This window comes from Condylura cristata, unplaced genomic scaffold (genome assembly GCF_000260355.1).
Source record: "Condylura cristata isolate star-nosed mole 26May11 unplaced genomic scaffold, ConCri1.0 scaffold00016, whole genome shotgun sequence".
NCBI lineage: Eukaryota > Metazoa > Chordata > Mammalia > Eulipotyphla > Talpidae > Condylura > Condylura cristata.
The window spans coordinates 7,048,700-7,066,933 of NW_004567117.1; the positions used below are offsets into that span (position 1 = coordinate 7,048,700).

General features: G+C 46.0%; 1 protein-coding gene across 1 annotated transcript in view; it reads left to right on the forward strand.

Annotated features, from left to right (window-relative positions):
• L3MBTL4 (l(3)mbt-like 4 (Drosophila)) overlaps nt 1-18,234 on the forward strand; it is a 346,888-nt gene that overhangs the window by 320,903 nt on the left and 7,751 nt on the right. Inside the window, exon 16 of the mRNA XM_012725775.1 lies at nt 14,641-14,810. Coding sequence (XP_012581229.1) covers nt 14,641-14,810 — 170 coding nt within the window. The remainder of the gene's footprint in view (nt 1-14,640; nt 14,811-18,234) is intronic.

An 18,234-nucleotide genomic window follows, 5' to 3' on the forward strand; every position in this document is an offset into this window, starting at 1 on the left:
GGGCGGGTCAGGAGAGGTCTGCCACACCATGTGGTCACCTCCGGGGCAGGTGGGAATCGAACTCATGCAGAAGTGGTTTTGGTTTCTCAGTGCTGTGCTTTAACCCACCAGGGAGGGCCGAGTACTGGATTTTAATGATTGGGAACAGAATGAGAAGAATATTTGACCCAATATTTAATAACACACTCTACACCAACAATATCCCCCTCTCTTCAGGACTCTTTCAGGTTAGCCTTAACTAAAGCCAATCTCTGGCTTCCCACTGATTCCCTAGTATCGTCTTTTACAGTATTGCTTTCGGCTCAATCTATTATGTACTTCCATCCCAGCTTCCACTTCTCCTTTGTGTCTTCTCTTGTTTGCCTAGCTTTCTCATTTGAACTTCGAGTAGCTAAGAGCTTTTAACTTAAATTTCAGAACACTTTTTATAAATAGGTTGCTTAGTTTCAGCCAGCAGGTAAAAGCTTTCATTAAATTGTTCCTCTTTTCCATAGTGATGTTATCTGGAGCACCCAGAAAAGAGAAAAAAGTCAAGAAATTATGTCTTCCTAGTCATTAGAAAGTGTAGTTTGCCAAAGTGGTACTTTTCCTTTTTTCTTTTTCCTACTTTCCCTTTTTTCCTGTAATAGATATTATTTTGACTAATAGTCTATACCTATACATTTTTTTCGCCTCTGAGAAAAATTCCCCAAAAGACAACTACATCGGGCCCTCCCTGGTGGCTCAGCGGGTTAAAGCACAGCACAAAGAAGCTTAAATTTGTTCCGCATGAGTTCGATCCCTGCCTGCCCTGGAGGTGATCCACATGGCGCGGCAGACCTCTCCTGACCCGCCCGCTGCTCCCCTCAGCAGTGTACTTCGTCGATCTGCCTGTTCTGCACCCCACTCTGTCTCTGGTGAATCCTCTCACCCTCCGCATCTCTGGCCTGTACCCCAGTTCTGTACGAATAAATAAATAAATCTTAAAAAAAAAAAAGACAACTACATCATTATCCATGATTCAGGAAAACCGCAGTCCAAAACAAGGTTCAGGTTCACCCCAAAAACAGATTATTTTAGTGTGTAGCAACTTTATCAACAAGAAAAAAACTGGGAACATGAGCAACAGTAGCTACCTTTGATGGAATCATATAGATGAGGGGTAGACCCAAAAGTCTCCCTCTTCTGTTCAAAATATGAAATAGAATCACTTAGAAATATTTTAAATGGCTTTTGAGGGGAAATAGCCCCTAAAAAAATATATATTCAGGTATATCAAGGAGTTCCCACATTATTACAGTTATATAATCAGTATGTTTAACATTTTCTTTGGAGTTATATTTATCATCTTCAACTGGGAATAACTGAAAACTATTAAAAAGAAGTAGTCATGAAAATGAAGACAAACCATTTTTCAGTGATATGTAAAAAAGTCATAACAATAGATTTGAGGTGGGGAGTATTCTAAAATAAGGTGTAGCTCAGTAATGGATTCAGCAGTACTATCCTATTTTAGGCAATGTAACCACAATTATTTATCCTTACATTCCCCTAAAGAATTACTCTGGTATGTCCTAATAAATTTACATGGCCTTAAAAAAAAGACTTGCAGATGATCTTGCTATTCCCAGGCTAGAATAAAATTGGACACAACGCAGCATCACTGTGTAAATAAAGAATATTTACCGTGAGGATATAACCCTAAGGATGTATGTGGGAGTGGAAAGGAGGGGGCAGCCTCAATCCCTGATAACTCAATGGAATATGGGAATCTTTAAGGAGCACTTGCAGAAACTTGCTGTGTTTCATTTATTTAAGATACATTTTCCATCACTGCAATTGCATTGTCACCACTCAATCTTACTTTCAGTGTTTCTCTTTCAAATGGTTTATTAGACGTTCTGTGGGATATTTTTAAATATTACCCATTACAACAAAGTTGTGAGAATGTGGTGACCGCTCACCTGAGTTGGTCGTCAAACACCAGCATGGTTAGTTCCTTGTTAGCATTTTTTTAAAATCCTCACCCACACAAGCAAATATTAGCAGCTTGCCTTTACGATTGATAGTTAAGCGAAAGGTTCTGTTGTTTTCATTACCACCTTGCTTGTTACTGAATAACCCTTCTTTATTCAGCCCTGAAGATATCACCTCATTTTAGTGACCCCATTTCAGTATCTTCAGGTAGAAAGTAACCTGTAAGAGAAAATTACTGACGCCAGATGCAGTTACTTTCAACAGAGCTGTAAATCAGGGTTTGTATACAACTATCATTTATTTATGAAAAAGACTTACTGTATCACGCTAGGAAGGCACCTGCCCCTTCAGCTTGGAAAGGATGGTCTCAGGATTTGTGACAGACTGTTTCCTTCTACTGTGAGCACCTGGAGGCTCCCAGAACAGATCTGTCCATTTTTCATATCACTATCTCTTCACAGAAAGTAAGGACATCTTCTCTCTGCTGAGGTGATGAAGCCTTCAACCCATTTTCTCAGTTGTCCCTTGATTACTAGGTAAATTTATGACATGATCCGTTAGAAGTTACCTAGAAATAATTACTTAGCAATTACTCTACCATGGAAAAATGTGACTTTCAGATTGTACGTATTTTGATACTTCACATAATTGGGGAACCACAGTCACTTCATTCTAGGATAAGTCTTACCCCCACTGCATTCTTCCCTCTCTACATATGCATGTGATAATGATAGTTTTGATCCAGGCTCTCTTACTTTTTAAAAATAGAAACTAGATCCTGTCATTTTTGCAAGATATGAATATATAACATGCAACTTATTCAAATATATAATGTAAATACATTTCTTCCAGTCTTTAATTTAGCCCTGTTTTTAAAATTGCAAAGTACATATTTTTGTACTTTCTCATGGCCTGTGCTGTCACTGTCTAGGCCTCTGCTTGACTTTACAAAACGCAGGGGTGCCCAATGACTCTCTGGGCAATTCCTCCATTTCCATGCCTATAGACTCTTTTTTAAAAAAATTTTTTTGAGAAACAGGCAGGTCAAGAAAGGTCTGTCACGCCATGTGAGTCACCTCTCTGGCCAGGGATCGAACTTGTGCTACAATGGCTATGGCTAGTGGTACGCTTTAACCTAATGTGCCACCTGGGGGGACCCACCTATATTCCTAATATAAATGATATCATTTGATATTTTTCTTTTCCCTTCTGAATTATTTTTCTTAGTATAATCCCTTCCATCTCCATCCATGTTGCTGTGACGGGCATGAATTTATCCTTTTTGATTGCTGAGTAATCCTCCATTGTATAACTATACCATGTCTCCTTGATCCATTCATCTGTTTTGGGACATTTAGGTTGTTTCCATAGCTTGGCTATCATAAGTAATGCTGCAATAAGCAGTGGAGTGCAGGTTTCCTTTTATGTTCTTTGGGTATATTCCTAGGATTGGAATCTTTGGATCTATAGTAGATCGATTTTTAGTAATTTGAGGGTTCTTTACACCACTTTCCATAATGGCCGGAACAGTTTACATTCCCAACTGCGGGTTCCATTCTCTCTATGGCCTCACCAGCATTTGTTGTTGTCAATTTTTGTTTGTTTGTTTGTTTGTTTTAATGTGGGCCATCCTCACTGTATGAGGTGGTATCTCATTGTGTTTTGATTTGCATTTCCCTAATTATAACTGACATTGATGATTTTTTTCATATGCCTGATGGTCACTTGCACTTCCTATTTGGAGAAGTGTCTTTTTAATTTGTCTGCCCATTTTTTTAAGGATTTTTTACTTTGTTTTTGTTGAGTTGTATAAGTACTTTGTAGATCTTTCATATCAGTCCCTTATCAATTGTATGGAATACAAGTATTTTTTTCCCAATCTGTAGGCTATCTCTACATTTTAGTTATTGTCTCTTTTGCTTTTTATGCTGGTATATTTCCAGCTGTTTATCTTTCCCTTCATTTTCTTTGCTTCTGAGAATGACTCCTCAAAGATTTCTGAAGTGTGTGTCATGACTCTCTTTTCTATGGTTCAGGTCTCACATTCAAGCCTTTTGTTCATTTTGAGTTGTTTTTTGTATATGGTATAAGATAGTAGTCTCTAGTTTCATCCTTTTGCATGTACCAGTCCAGTTTTGCCAGCACCATTTATTAAAGAGAGAATCCTTGTTCCAGTGCATAGTCCTTGCTCCATTATCATAGGTTAGTTGACCATATACATGTGACTTTATTTCTGTGTTTGCAATTTCATCCCATTGGTCTATGTGTCTTTTTGTTGTTGTTGTTGCTCTGGTACCATACTGTTTTACTTAGTATGGCTTTGTAGTATAGTTTGAAGTCTGGGAGTGTAATTGAAGCTTGTAAATTTCTGATGACAAATGTTCTTCCCTACTGTGCTCACATACCATCAAGTGAACAAGCCTTTGGTGGTTTTGGAAAATCGTTCTGCACCACGCATAGAAATCTAGCCCAGCAGCTTCATGAAGAGAATAGATTGGTCAAGGCAGACTAGTAAGGAACATTCTGGAAAAATGTGAAAAGGCAGAGTAGCAGGAGCAGGGCTGAGGTGCAAGGAAGAGAACAGCATTAGTGGGAAGAGACCTGCACAGGCCATGCTCTGGTAGGAGTTAAGATCTCCATCTGTTGAACTGCTTTTCAAAAGAAGGGTGAAATGCAACCAGTATTAACTGATCAGATTTCATCATTATCTCTTGGCTTCCTAATTGGTTTTAACATGTGCCAAGTACTTGTCCTTGCCATTGAGACATTTGAAGTGTTTTGTTTTGTGGACATTTTTTTACTTTTGTTAAAAAAAAAAAAAAAAAAGGACCTCCCTGACAGCCTAAAGAGTAAAGTCTGAGCACTATGAAAGTATCAGCAGCCACTACAGCAAGAGTTCCATCCCTGGCCAGGGACCTGGTCTACATGAATGAGCAAACCTTACCTGTTTTTCCCACTGCTCCTCTCAGCAGTATATTTTAATAGATCTACCTGTTCTACTCCCCACTCTGTCTCTGGTGAATCCTCTCACCCCCTGCACTTCTGGCCTACACCCAGCTCTGGTATGCATAGATAAATAAATCTTAAAAAAAAAAAAATCCGAGAACAGTAAAAGCTGCCTATGTTCTCGAACAGTAAAAGCTTGAGAAGGTCATATTTTCCGTGCATATTGGCAACAGGTGATATTTTTTGGGGAAAAAATACAGAGGTTTGAATGGGAAAGCTTTTTGTGTGACTTAGAACTGAGCTTCTGATAAAACCATAATCATATAAGGAAGAATATGGAGTTACTTTCATGTTTTCTCTAACTCCAGAACAAGTCCTTTTTTTCAACTGTCAGTATAATTGTTTCTCTTTTTTTATACTTCTAATGATTTTTAAAGGAAATTGAAGTCTATGAAATACTGAAAGTACTAATTTCTTCTTATACTAATACACAAGGAAGGCTCACCCTGCTGTTATTATCTTTGCCTGTGTGTCTGTCAGTCCACACAGTCCACTCTCATCACCATAATTAGCAGGTAAGACCAGGCCAAGGAGCCCAGAGGGGCAATGTGGCTCCTGCAAAAATATGTGAGCATGCACACTTAATTTGTATGAGCACAAGAAAATCAGAACTCAGGCCAGTGAGGATTATCAAAAAGCTAAGTAGTTGAAAATTTGACTAGGATGCAAACATGGGGTCTGCTCTACCAGGAAGTAGCTGCCCGAGAACTCTGCCTCTGGACTCTGGGCTGTGGTCTTTGCGTGTATGCAGAGGAGACTCGAGGTCTGGGAGCAATAGCCACTCCTGGAGGTACCTCTGCATCTTGCTTTTCTGATAGCAGAGAGAACACTGGAAATACACAATGAATACAGAAAACACCCATGACTGATTTTGCACAAATTCATCTCTCAATAAAGTTACCCAAAAGTAAAATGTGAAAAGAAGTCCACAGGCTAATTTGTCATTATTTATATGGCTCCAAGAAGAGAAAGGCTCATAGGTAACTGACGTGACATCCAACTAAGAGGGAAGCTCGTCTCTAATTCATCATTGAGGTGGAGGGTCAAGCTCTGCCTAAGTCCTTTCTCCCCAGAGTGGGAGGGAAGGTGGGAAGGTGCCTTCATGGTGTAGCCCTTGACTTCTCTCCTGTGTGGCAAGAGCACCCACCAACCACTCACAAATGGAGAGCCAATCTGCATGGCGGAGGGAGCCCAGAAGCCTGTGAAAATAGGCTGGCTCCCAGCACTCATAGATCAGTTGTTTGGACCCCAGAGTGCCCATGAAGCAGGCCGAGTTTTCTAATTCTATCTTTGAACACGTCAGCACCTCCGTGAGGGGAGCCTTTGGCACTGCCTCACAGCAAGTGACTGAGCTTCTGTGCTGAGCTCCTTGCCAAGGAAGGAGGCTGCTCTCCAGGCTGAGATAAGAAGGGAGCAGCCCTGTGCTCCCAGGCCAGTGGGCGGCCCTCCACTCCCAGGGGCCTGCTGCCTTTCCCTCCGGCCTGATGGAGCTCTGCGTCCCTGTCCTCTCGGTACCCCCAGGTGCTGCTCTGATCCGGCCATGTGGGTTCTGTATTGTATTCCTGGAAGCACTGTTTATTTTAAGATAAATCTGACAGTATTCCCAAAGAGGTGTCTGGAGAGGAGATGTCTTGGTTTTGCAACAGGGAAGCTTTCCTTACCAGAGAAGAGGCAGCTGTCTTTCAAGAAAAGATCAAAACCACGCAACCTCTCCACCCAAGTATCCTTTCTGCCTCTAGCCCTTAAAACAGTAGAAATTGAATCTTCAGAAACAGAAAGCCAGTGACAGAAAGAACTGCTTGTGGAGGACTAATGGCAAGGACTGCCCTGTTGTGTTGGCTCTGGGGTTGGTGTCCCAGAACTGCCCCTGTCTTGTGGAAAGCTGGGCTGGCAGGGCCATAGTGCTGTGCCTGGGGCTGGCTGCAACTGACTATACACACAGGAAACCACGCAGTTTGGAGGATCTTTTGACTTGGGGGCTTATCTGATCAAGTGGATTCCTTGCTCGGTCACTGTGTCTGGTGGTTAGGAATAGGCACAGAGAAAGAGGAAGCAAAGTTGAACGAAGCATTCATTATGTCATGTATATAGTGGAGATGGAGATTCAGGCTCTCCGTCAGTCAAGAGGGACACCTTCTTCTGGCTCCTTCCACCATTTATGCCTGCCCTGTTATTTGTACCAAACGGGTCTATAACTCTAGAGTATCTAGTGCTGGATTAGTGTGCTAGGTGGAGAGTGGGGTGCAAAGGTAAAACAGAGTGTCCACCTTCTCACCTGAGCTAGGTTATATAAGATTTTAAGATTTATAGAGCCTCCCTGATGGCGAACAGGGCAAAGTACAGTGCTAAGAAGCAAGCCGCAGAGTGAGTTTGATCCCTGTTGCAAACCCACCAAGGAGTGCACTGACCACTACGTTCACCCATACATAGGAGACTCGGAGATGTGAAAAAACGAAGCAGGAGCCTGGGGTCTGAAGTCCAAAGTCTTAGCACTGCCCATGGGTATACATAGGGTCTGTAGGTGCAGGGAAAAAAAAACAGGAAATGTGCCCGATGCAGAGGATGGGGTGCATGTTTGTACTGGACCTGGGGCTTCTTGTAGCTTCTGCTTCAAACAAAGTAGGGGGCTGCAGCTATTTGCAGGACAGAGTGCACTGTGCTCTGCTGACTTGTTTGTTGGCCTTACTGGGGAGTGTGCTCACCCATGCACAACATTAGTCAGGGTAGACAGATGCACTTGAAGTCCCTCAGAGTTAGATCCCCACCCCAGAGTTGGCTCACATGGCGCGGCAGATCTCTCCTGACCTGCCGCTGCTCCCCTCTGCAGTGTACTTTGTCATTCTGCCTGTTCTGCTCCCCACTCTGTCTCTGGTGAATCCTCTCACTGCTCCTGCACTGCTGACCTGTGTTCCAGTTGTGTATGCATAAATAAATCTTTAAGAAACATTAGGGGGAAAAAAGATTTTAAGATTTATAACTCCCAGCCTCTGTGTTTGGAACTGAGAAATGGCCAATTGAGTAGAGACTGGCCAGTAGGCCCCCCTGAGCTTTCAGCACGGGGCTGGCACTGCAGGGGCCAGTTCCCAGGCTCTGCCCTAAAAGCAAAGGGTTTCGCTTCCACATACATCTGCCTCAAGATGTATTGCTCCTTTCAATCCACTGCTACCATCCAGTGCTGGAATTAAATAAAACTTAGCCTTTCCTTTCAGCATGGTAGTATTTTCCTCCGTGTCATCGTCACACGTGTATTAAAGTGGGAGAGCCTGTCACTGTGTGAATGCCAAGCCAAACACAACTTGTTCTTCCTGTCACTGCATGTGGAAGGTCGGGATAGGAAATCACCAAGTTAGGAGTGCCTGCTTGGACAAGAGCTACTCTAATGCTTAGTCACATTAACCCAAACCTTCATTCTATTAGGGTCTCACCTTTGCGAGTAAAGGAAAATAATCTTGCAGAAAATGAAAAGAAACACTAACACATGAGGAAATTGGGTTGTAGTAGTCAGTCGGAAGGAGTTAATCAATGATACCTCACCTTGTAAGAAACAGCTATTAAACTAAGAGGTCACCTTTTAGCCATCAGAAAGCAGACCTCATCGACATCTGTTATTGGATGACTCACATCCAAAGTTAATAAGGGTTTTCCTGCATTTTTGTGCAAATGAAACCAGGGACTATCAGCTCAAGTATCAAATGAAGGACTTAGGTTCCATAGCACAAAAAATTCCAAGCCTTTTCAGTAATGAGTTTATTTGGCAAGTGGGAACCCTCAATACGGAAGCTTGTTGTTTTCACTGGCACGGACTGATTAGCACTCGCCACTGCATTGTTTGCATCTGATGAAGCTTTTCCCTTGTCACATCAGGTGTGAAGCACCTGCACTACACTGCATCAAGTCTGTGCTACCGGAGGGGAGGGGCGAGTGTACTTACACCTCTGATTTCAAACGCTGCTAATAAAAACTGTAAAGTAAATAGGGTTTTCATTTAAGGTAGCAGAAAAGTGGGCGTCCATTGAGGACAGCTGCAGACGGTAATGAGGCAAGGGTCTGGCCTAGGAGCCCCGTGGGCAGACAGACTCCTGAGAATGGCGACCTGTCAAGAGTGTTTGTTGAAACAGATCCAAAGAAGGAGCTGCTTTCACAAGTAAAGGCTGGAGGCGAAATCTCTTCTTGGAGGAGGGCACTGAGTCCAGCTCTGGGAAGTGTGTATTATTTGCCATTTCCCATGCTTATTCCATGAGGCCCCCACTGTGATTAGTAGCAAACCCCCTAGAAAGCACCTGTGTGGAGACAGCAAAGCAAAGAAATCCAGGAGGTCTGTGTCCCGTGGGCCACAGCTATGCGGCAGGCATCCTGAGGGCCAGAGGAGGTGGACTCGCTCCTGAGGAGCATGGGAGTAGGATTGAGACAGAGGTGCAGGAGGAGAAAGAAGAGCCTGGTGTCCAGAAGGGGGTGCACACAGCCCGGCTGCCCACAGACTGGGAACTGTGAGACTATCCAGCCAGCAGGCTACAGCCTGCTGATGCCGCCTAGAAGGAGGGCTACTCTGTCGTCAGAGATGCCTGTAAAGAATGTGCAGGAAGATGCCAGGGTGAAGAGTGGCCAAGAGCTGGGGCATTGGATTTTCATGTGTGTGCGAGCATGGCTGCGGCAGGAGGGAGGTGGAAAGGAGGCGATGCTTCGCCACGATCACTGAAGAGTTCTGCTTGGAAAGATGCATTAGGGTGTCTACAAACTTCACAGTTCATGTCCCCACCTCCTCCTGCCATTACCCAAGTACTGGTAGAACGAAGAAATAGCACAGACTCCTGCAGGATGTCTTGACTTGGGGTCTGCAAGGATGTATTTCCAGAAAATGACACTAAGTCTAGATGGCTCCTGATCTAGTTCTGCAAGTCAGCATTTGTTTGTGTGGTATGCAAAGAAAGCCCCGGCTTCCCAGATGTCTCCTTTCCTTCGGTCGGTCGCTCATTGGAGAGGTCAGCGGAACTCCACCGGTGTGCTGGACAAACCTCTCCTCAGTTCTCACAATTCACAAACTGTGGCACCTAGGTTCCGTCTACAGATGGACTCACATCCCACGATGGACTGTCCTGGTCTCATCTCAGCCTGCAGGTCTCCTTTGGCTCTTGAAGGTTCAGGGGGTGGTGGAGTACACCTGGGCCCCATCGTGCTGACCTGTTCCTGCTCCCCACCCAGGATAGATCTGTGAGCGGTCAAGGCCAGCACACCTCCAGATCTGTGCTGTCCACTAGAAACACAAGGCTAATCAACATGCATGGTTAGAGCTTTTCTGGTAGCCACAAGGCCAAAAGGAAATGGGGACCATGAATGAGGACACTTTCTTTAACCCAATATTTTCAAAGGATCATTTCACCATTGAAATCAAAACTTGAAAACAGTCATTAACGAGATACTCTACCTTTACACTTTGATGCTAAGTCCTCAAAATCCAGAAAACATTTTGTTTCTAGCGCACCTACATCTCACATTGTCCAGAGTCACAAGCAGTGGGTGCTACTGTGTGAGTCAGTGCCTGGGTCTCGAACACCCCAGGGTTTCTGCCCTCAACTTCTGTTTCTCTTTATAACCCACTACAAGTCCCTGGAAAATCTAACCTTACCGTGCCTCACTGCCCACCTTTGTGTAAAAGTCATTAAGTAACAGGCTCGTGAAGAAGGTCAACTATTAGCTACAATTGGAAAGCAACCTGTGGCCTTAATGTACGTGAAGTCTACATGGAACACTACAGCAAACAACCCCCCCCCCGCCCCGCTCTCCCCCCCCCCTCCGTTGATTCAGAAGCAGCAGCACTTAGCATGTCAGAACCAGCGCAGGGTGAGAGTTGCACGCGGGGATCCATGTTCCCACAAAGGCACAGAAGGTCACGGTGCCCCTCGCATCCCATCTGAGCTTGCTCAGTCCTTTTTGCACTTATCTTTTTTGGGGGGAGGGGGGTGGTAACATTGAGGGTAAGAGATGGAAAGAGGACTCCTTCATTTTCATTACAAAGATACTTTGAAAAGTGATCCCGGGAAGGAAAACCACTCCAAAGGGAAGCGCATTCTGAACCTTCCTTGCTTCTGCAGAAGCCACAACAGGGCACAGCATGAACGGAGAAGTGCCCAGTAAGTGCTGGGCAAATGAGCTGCCAGGGACTAACTGGAGGTGAGGAAGATCCTAAGAAAGTCATTGGAAAATGGTTGTCTGAACTATTGTGATTTTATTTTTCCTTCCTCCCTTTTGGAGCAGAGAACACAGTAGGATTGCTACCTCTTTCATTGAAGAGAAGGTTTCTTGTGAAACAGGTCTCTGTTTTTAGTGGGATTAAAAATAACTTGCTGCCCAGTCATGCAGACTCCGGTTACCATTTATGACTCACTTGCTTCAGTTTTGTTGTGAGCTTTTGTGAAGAAACAGCCATATTTTTAAAGAACATTTCCATAAAGGATTTTTTTTTTTTCCTTTTGTGGGAGTAGAGCAAGAGTGGGAAGGATGGGTGAGAGGGCCAAGAAAAAATTGGGAGCATTTCTGCTCACGATAGACATCCTTTCTAATCTAGAAGAAACTATGCTCTTTTCAGATGAGCTACAAGCCTTTCGTCTCTAAATACTCTCTAACCTGTGGAATCAGGGAGCAGTCTGCACTGTACCCCATGGCATGCACTGTGTGGTCCCTGAGTCACACCCCAACCACGATGGGCCCAGGCTGGCTGCCCCAGTAAATGGGGATGATGGCTTCCCTGGGCTGGGGCTTTTCAGTTCAACTTCAGGCCATACAGAGATGGAGACCTGTTTCATCAGAGGGTCATGTCAGTTGGACTCCAGCAAGCCATTGCTTCTGCAGAAACAGCAATGCCTTGATGTTCTGTGAAGATTTTTCTAGATGCTACTGATTCAAGTCCATGGCCAAGTCTTCTGCACTCTCATTAGCCATACCTCAGCTCCTGCGGGCTGGGCACAAACCTCCCAATACCTAAGCATCTTGATGCATAGACTTTCAGACTCTTATCCAAGGTCACTCAGCAGCACCAGGGTTCATATCCAGACAAGCAGGTGTGAACCTTCCCTGTCTGGCATTCTCTCAGCTAGACCTGAAGTTCCCACACCAACCCATCAGCTTTGGAAGAAATTAACCCAGCCCAAAGAAGGCAAAACCACCACCATGAAACCTTCTCCAAAATGATTTCTCTCTAGTTTGCCCCTCTTGGAAAGTTAGTCTTACACTGTGTTGAATCATGCAACATCCTGTCCTGGAACATCAGTCCTGGTCTTGAGGAACTTACAGTCAAGTTTTGAGTAGCACCTATGTGGCTCAGATATGCTGATACCCTGGGGGACCTCACTCAGTTCTCTTCAGCCATAGCAGAACCTATTTCACTTCCCTTCAAACAAGTAGTTGAGTAACAAGGGTGTGACCTTAATAACCAGATCAAAGGCCTTAGATAGCATAAAGCCCCTCTGAAGTCAGAGACAGCCCAAAAGCCAGCACTTCCCACCTCAGCTATAGCCCTGCAGGCAGCTTACCACTGGGACTGACTGCCTTCCTGCCTTCCAAAGCCCAGCCAGTCCACTGCATGGGCTGGGCCTGAGGACCTCTGCAGTTCCAGTGGCCACCACACCTCAGGTGTAGCGTTACCACGTGGATGCCTCAGCACCCAAAGCCATTCGCTTCCTAAATTATAGTGTGAAAAATTGTCGTAGTTGGGAGCACAAAACTGCTTTATTTATTTACCCACATCTGCCTCTTTATTTGTGAATCATAGAATCTAATGACCACCAGTCACCTAAGATTCACTGATTGTGTCTTTCCAGTGTCCTATACATTTTGGAAATTGTATGTTTACCAAGCATAAGGGTTTGAGATATACATTTGTTGCTTTATTAAACCCATGTAGTTTCAGCGCGCACACACACACACAATTAATTGATACAGTGATACTAAAGCCACTTTGGCTAGGGTCTTGACTCCTAAGCATACAGAGCTTTAGCTCTTGGTTTCCCAGGAAAACCCTGGGTGACTTCTGCCCACCATAACCATACTTCCTCTGTCATGTGTCCGCCCTGGGTTCCCAGGGCTTGTTATGTACGTGTTCCTTGTCCAACCTGACCATTTCATTAAAGGACACTCACATTTGTAGACACACTGGCTTTCCAAAGGAGACGGGAAGTTTCCCTTAGGACTGGCAGCCTTACATCCTGGGGATTGAACTACAGGAGGGAGATAACCTATTTACATACTAAAAAGGTCAGTGTTGGACAATCAGCATTTAGAGATGAATTTGCTGCCGCTTGCAACTGGAGCATAAGAATTTGGAAGAAAGCCGCAATTTCGCTGTCTCTTCTGGTGTCAACAACAAAGCATCACTAAATAGGCAGGATCTGCCGAGCAGTGGTAGGGGATGACAGGTTCCTTCGTTGTTAGAACCTCAGCTTAGTACGAAAGGGCATGTGACTGCAACCATGCAAAGTGCAGGTCAACCCTCACCCATGAAAACTAATTTATTTGAGGTGGAAATATTTGCGTAATAGCTTTTCAGACTCCATTAGTAAAACATAAACCATCATAATCACCTTTACATTACATGGCTACTGCTTCCTTAACCTGCCATTTACATTAGGAAAGGTAGACTTACAACAGGCTTAAAACATTCCCTTTAGTGGTCTATTTTTTTTTCTTTTAAAGTCTTTTAAAATATCAACAGCTTAATTTTGTGGCTGTGTATTGAAAGTATCTTAAAAGATGTCATTGTAAAAAGCATCAGTCTCTGATCTCTGATTTTGCAACACACCCATGTGTAGATTGAAAGAAAGTAATTAGGGGATTGAGATCGTGGCTCTATCTAAATAGCAAGCTAGAACTTAAGACTGAAGTCACTCTTGGCAGTAAAAAGCCAGTTGGGAGAGACAGGGATGAGTGTGAGGTGAAGATGAATTCGGACTACTTGGCCATGGCAGCCAGCCTTAGCCACGCATGCGACCATTGTCTTTCGTGCCAAGGAACTCTGGCGCCTTCAGAGCTCATGCTTTGAAAACAGCACACATTTAAGAGTGCCTGTGCTCGATCGGCCATCTCGTCTCAACTGTGCTGCTTTCTGCAAGTCCCCATGAGGTCATTGTGTCTTGCTGGGAGCTACAGCAGCAGCTGCCACCCCAGGCCTCAGGGGACCCCATGCTGCAGCCCAAGTTCAGTGTCCCCCAGGGGACCTATGAAGCCTGATGTGGACCTGGCTCATTGTGTCTGTGGAGACAAATGAAATGGCTTCTGGCAACACTTTGCCTCTGTGTGTGTGTGTGTGTGTGTGTGTGTGTGCCCATCCCAGGCAACTTGCTGCCCGCATCCTGTGAGGTTCTGTGCTTCCTCTGACCCCAGGTGGAGGGAGAAAGAAGCCAGTTACAGGGACCAGCTAGCTTTGTCTCATAACGATAATTTGAAATTGCCTAGCAAGTCACCACAGGCTTCTGGGCCTTATGTAACACCTATTTCTCATGGCCATTGCTTCGAAACACAGTGTGGTGTGAGCCACGCTCCTCCCCTCGGTGATGGCGTGTGGCCAGGGACCGGGTGTCCCCGTGGCTGCACCTGCCTGTCCCGGCCTCTGTGAGGGGGCCGACCTACATGGTGCCTGTTGCTTTGCACTGTCTAGCATGTGCTGTGCTCACCCTGACTCTCTTTCAGAATTCTCCACGGAGCACACACAGCAGGCGCTGCACCAGTCGGTCTTCATGTCATCCCTGGCAGCCCACCCTTTCCGGGACCTTCCCCTCGGCAGGGAGCAGCACTGCAAGCTGCTACCAGGAGTGGCTGACATCCAGGCAGGTGAAGTGGCCCGGTGGACGGTGGATGAGGTAAGCTCACGGCCCCGGGTGGAGCGCATCCAAGTTGCTGGGAATCCTCTTAGGCCCTGAGTCCACTGTCTCACATAGAAGTTCTGCAAGGGAGGGAAGAAGCTGGTGTGGTTTTTCTCTCACCAGCTTTATCGAGCACTATCTCTGTCCTCCTTGCAGTGGGCCCTGAGCTAATTAGGCAGAGGACCAAGCCGCCAGTCCCACTCAAAGTTGAACTGAGGAGGCATAAATGTAGATGCATCTCAGATTTGCCTCCCTCAGCCCGTCCTAAGCAGCATCTTAGGGGAGCACATTCTGTGCCTTGAAGGCGCCCTTTGCCCAGCACCTGCTGGCCTCGGGAATCTGTGCTGCCCATTTGTCCAGGTGAGCCAGTCAACATTAGGTTTATTTTTAAAGTAAATAGGTCGCAGCACCTCACCAAGGACTGAAGAGAAAAACGCATGTGATATTAATACAAACATGCCTTACAATAGTGGCTTTTTTTTTAAAAAAGATTTATTTATTTGTGCATACAGAACTGGGGTACAGGCCAGCGGCTCAGGGGCGGTGAGAGGCTTCACCAGAGACAGAGCAGGGAACAGAACAGGCAGATCCACGAAGTACACTGCTGAGGGGAGCAGTGGGCGGGCCAGGAGAGGTCTGCCACGCCATGTGGTCACCTCCAGGACAGGTGGGAATCGAACTCATGCGGAATTGGCTTTAGATTCTCAGTGCTATGCTTTAACCCGCTGCGCCACCAGGAAGGGCCAATAGTGGCTTGTTGTTTTAAAGATTTATTTATTTATGCGTGAGAACTGGGGTACAGGCCAGAGGTGCAGGGGCAGTGAGAGGATTCACCAGAGACAGAGTGGGGAGAAGAACAGGCAGTTCGACAAAGTACACTGCTGAGGGGAGCAGGGGGCGGGTCAGGACAGGTCTGCCGAGCCATGTGGGTCACCTCCGGGGCGGTCGTCAAACTCATGCTGAAATGGCTTTAGCTTCTCAGTGCTGTGTTTTAACCCCCTGAGCCACCAGGAAAGGCCACAATAGTGGCTTTTAATAACTATCAGGTAAGTTCCAAGGCTATAGAAATGGATTCACATTGACGAAAAAGTCATTTCAAGGAATATACTGTTTAGCAACAACAAAAACTCAATAGATTAAAAAAAAAACTAAAAAAAAAAAAAACTGTAGGAAAACCCTGGGTAATTCTTGAGAGCAAGATTAGTGCTATCGGTAAGGAAGTGACAGAGCATTCATTGAGTACTCACTGCAGTTACCTGGGCTGCATCCCAGCCCGGCGTACCTCCCAGCCTACCTTGGACAAACAGGCAGCAAAAGCTACAGGCCTTTTCCCTCCTCCTCCCACCTCACATTGTCTGCCTGGTGGGTCACCCCACCCAGCACCCCTCCTCCAGGGCACTGCCTGAGAGTGTCCAGGATGACTAAATATGAGCCTGCTCCTTAAAAAGTGCACGAGTCAGCTCTGTTAGGAATTTTTGCCAGTTTACAAAGCATGCGTCCGTTTCACGACCAAGCCAAATGAATTTCAAGCCTGTTGCATCTGTGACAAATTGTGTGCATTTTGGCCCTTGAAACAACACTGCCTGAACAGGGACCTGGACTGTGAACTCCCGACTCCCGCAAATTTTTCCTTTCAAGTCATTCAGCTGAACTTTTTTAAATGAGACAAAGAGCAGCCCCCTCTTCCCTTGATTGTTGCTGGGTCCCTACCCCCCACATCGTCACTGTCCACTCAGAAAGACATTGCACTAAGGCAGCCACTGGGTCCAGCCCCGGGCCTGCTGTGCAGAGCAGCTTTATCCCGATGAGTGTGGTAGGGAAGGGAGTTCTGCACCCACCACCACCTGCAAACAATCCCGTGCTCCGCAGCAGTGGCCTTGACATGCCCTCACCACCCTGGGGCTGCCCTGCTGCTTCCCCCACTGTGACTCTGACCTGCCCAGATTCTCAGACTCACACTGCTGCTACTGCTGCCTCAAACATCCCCTCCTACTCTGCTGGCTCCCCCTCCAGCCCTCCGCTCAGCGCTCACCGCCTGCCAGAGCCCCCCGGACTGAACTGTCATTTCACTGGAGAACCTGGAACCTACCTAAGCAGAGAAAAGGGTAGTCATTCCAGATGGAAGGAAAAACAGGGTTGGTGTGGAGTATGACATCTGCAAGGATGACAAATACATAGCTCATCCTTTACCAACGTTCATGATGGTGCAAGCAGCGGAGGGTGATAGTAAGGCGAGTGTGCTCTTTCAGAGGGAAAGCCAGCCACCCACAAAGTAAATGCCACTTTACCAGCCGTTGGTCAGAGCCAGGGCCTGAGCTGGCATCTTCGCACTATGTACCCTCCAGAGCTGGGGCACAGGGAAGAGTAGCCTACAGCAGGAAGTGCAGGGTGCTTAGCAGACTCTGGGAGCAGTCTTAAGTTCTTCTGTGGCAAGTTGTTTTGAGAAAATGGTGCTTCAGGGAGAGGAGAATGACAGAGGTCTGCAAGAAGAGGCCAGGGACAGGGAGACCACCAAGGCCACCACCACATTGCACCCCTTCTGGGGGCAGTGAAGACCTGGACTGGACACTGCCATGAGAAGAGCCCAACTCAGTGGATGTTTTAAAAGTTAAAAGCAACCTCATAGGAAAACAGATTAGCTGCAGAAGAAGTAAAATGAGCCAAATGTGAACCATTTATAGTCTCAGCACTACACAGTTTAGTGCTTAATTAGGATAATAATATGTGCGAGCGAGAAAACCCGTAGAGTTCATCTGAAAGAATGAGGAAATGGTGGTGCCGTCAAAGAAGGAAAATGAAACTCTGGGGAAAGGATCCAGTTTGGGGACAGGGGATAAGATGATGAATTTAGGGTGTTACAGCCAAGACCCCTGAGGATTGCTGTGGTGTATGCAAACAGCTCTTCCAGGGGCTCAGACAGGAGATTGGGTACCATTACGGGGTGAGGGAGGCCCTGAGAGGATCTCACCAAGCATGTGATTCCAGAAAAGCTGCTGGGGGGAGGGGGGGTGCCAGCAGGCACCAAGGTCGGGAAAGGCAGGAGGAAAGGGGCTGGAAAGGTTCACTCCCCAGAGGAGCAGGGCGAGGATTCTACGCAAGAAAGTGGCCAGGGCGACCAGGTCAGCATGTTCCAGGCAACAGGGCTGGGTCCCAGATCTAGGCTGGGGTTGCAGGGTCGGGCTTCTGGGCACTTGTAAACACCTGTTCCATGTGTATTTGTTTGTTTCCTTAAGAGGAGGGCCAGTGCTTTTCATTAACTTCCCAAGGGGACCATCATCCAAAAAGAACAAGAAGCACTGTTTTAGGAACATTAAGCAGCAAATAGGAAATTTGGAGGCAGCTGCCCTCTGATCTGACAAGTTTCAAGTCTGGCACAGAAGGAAAGGGGAGATGGAAGGGTGAATAAAGGGAGGTGTCTGGG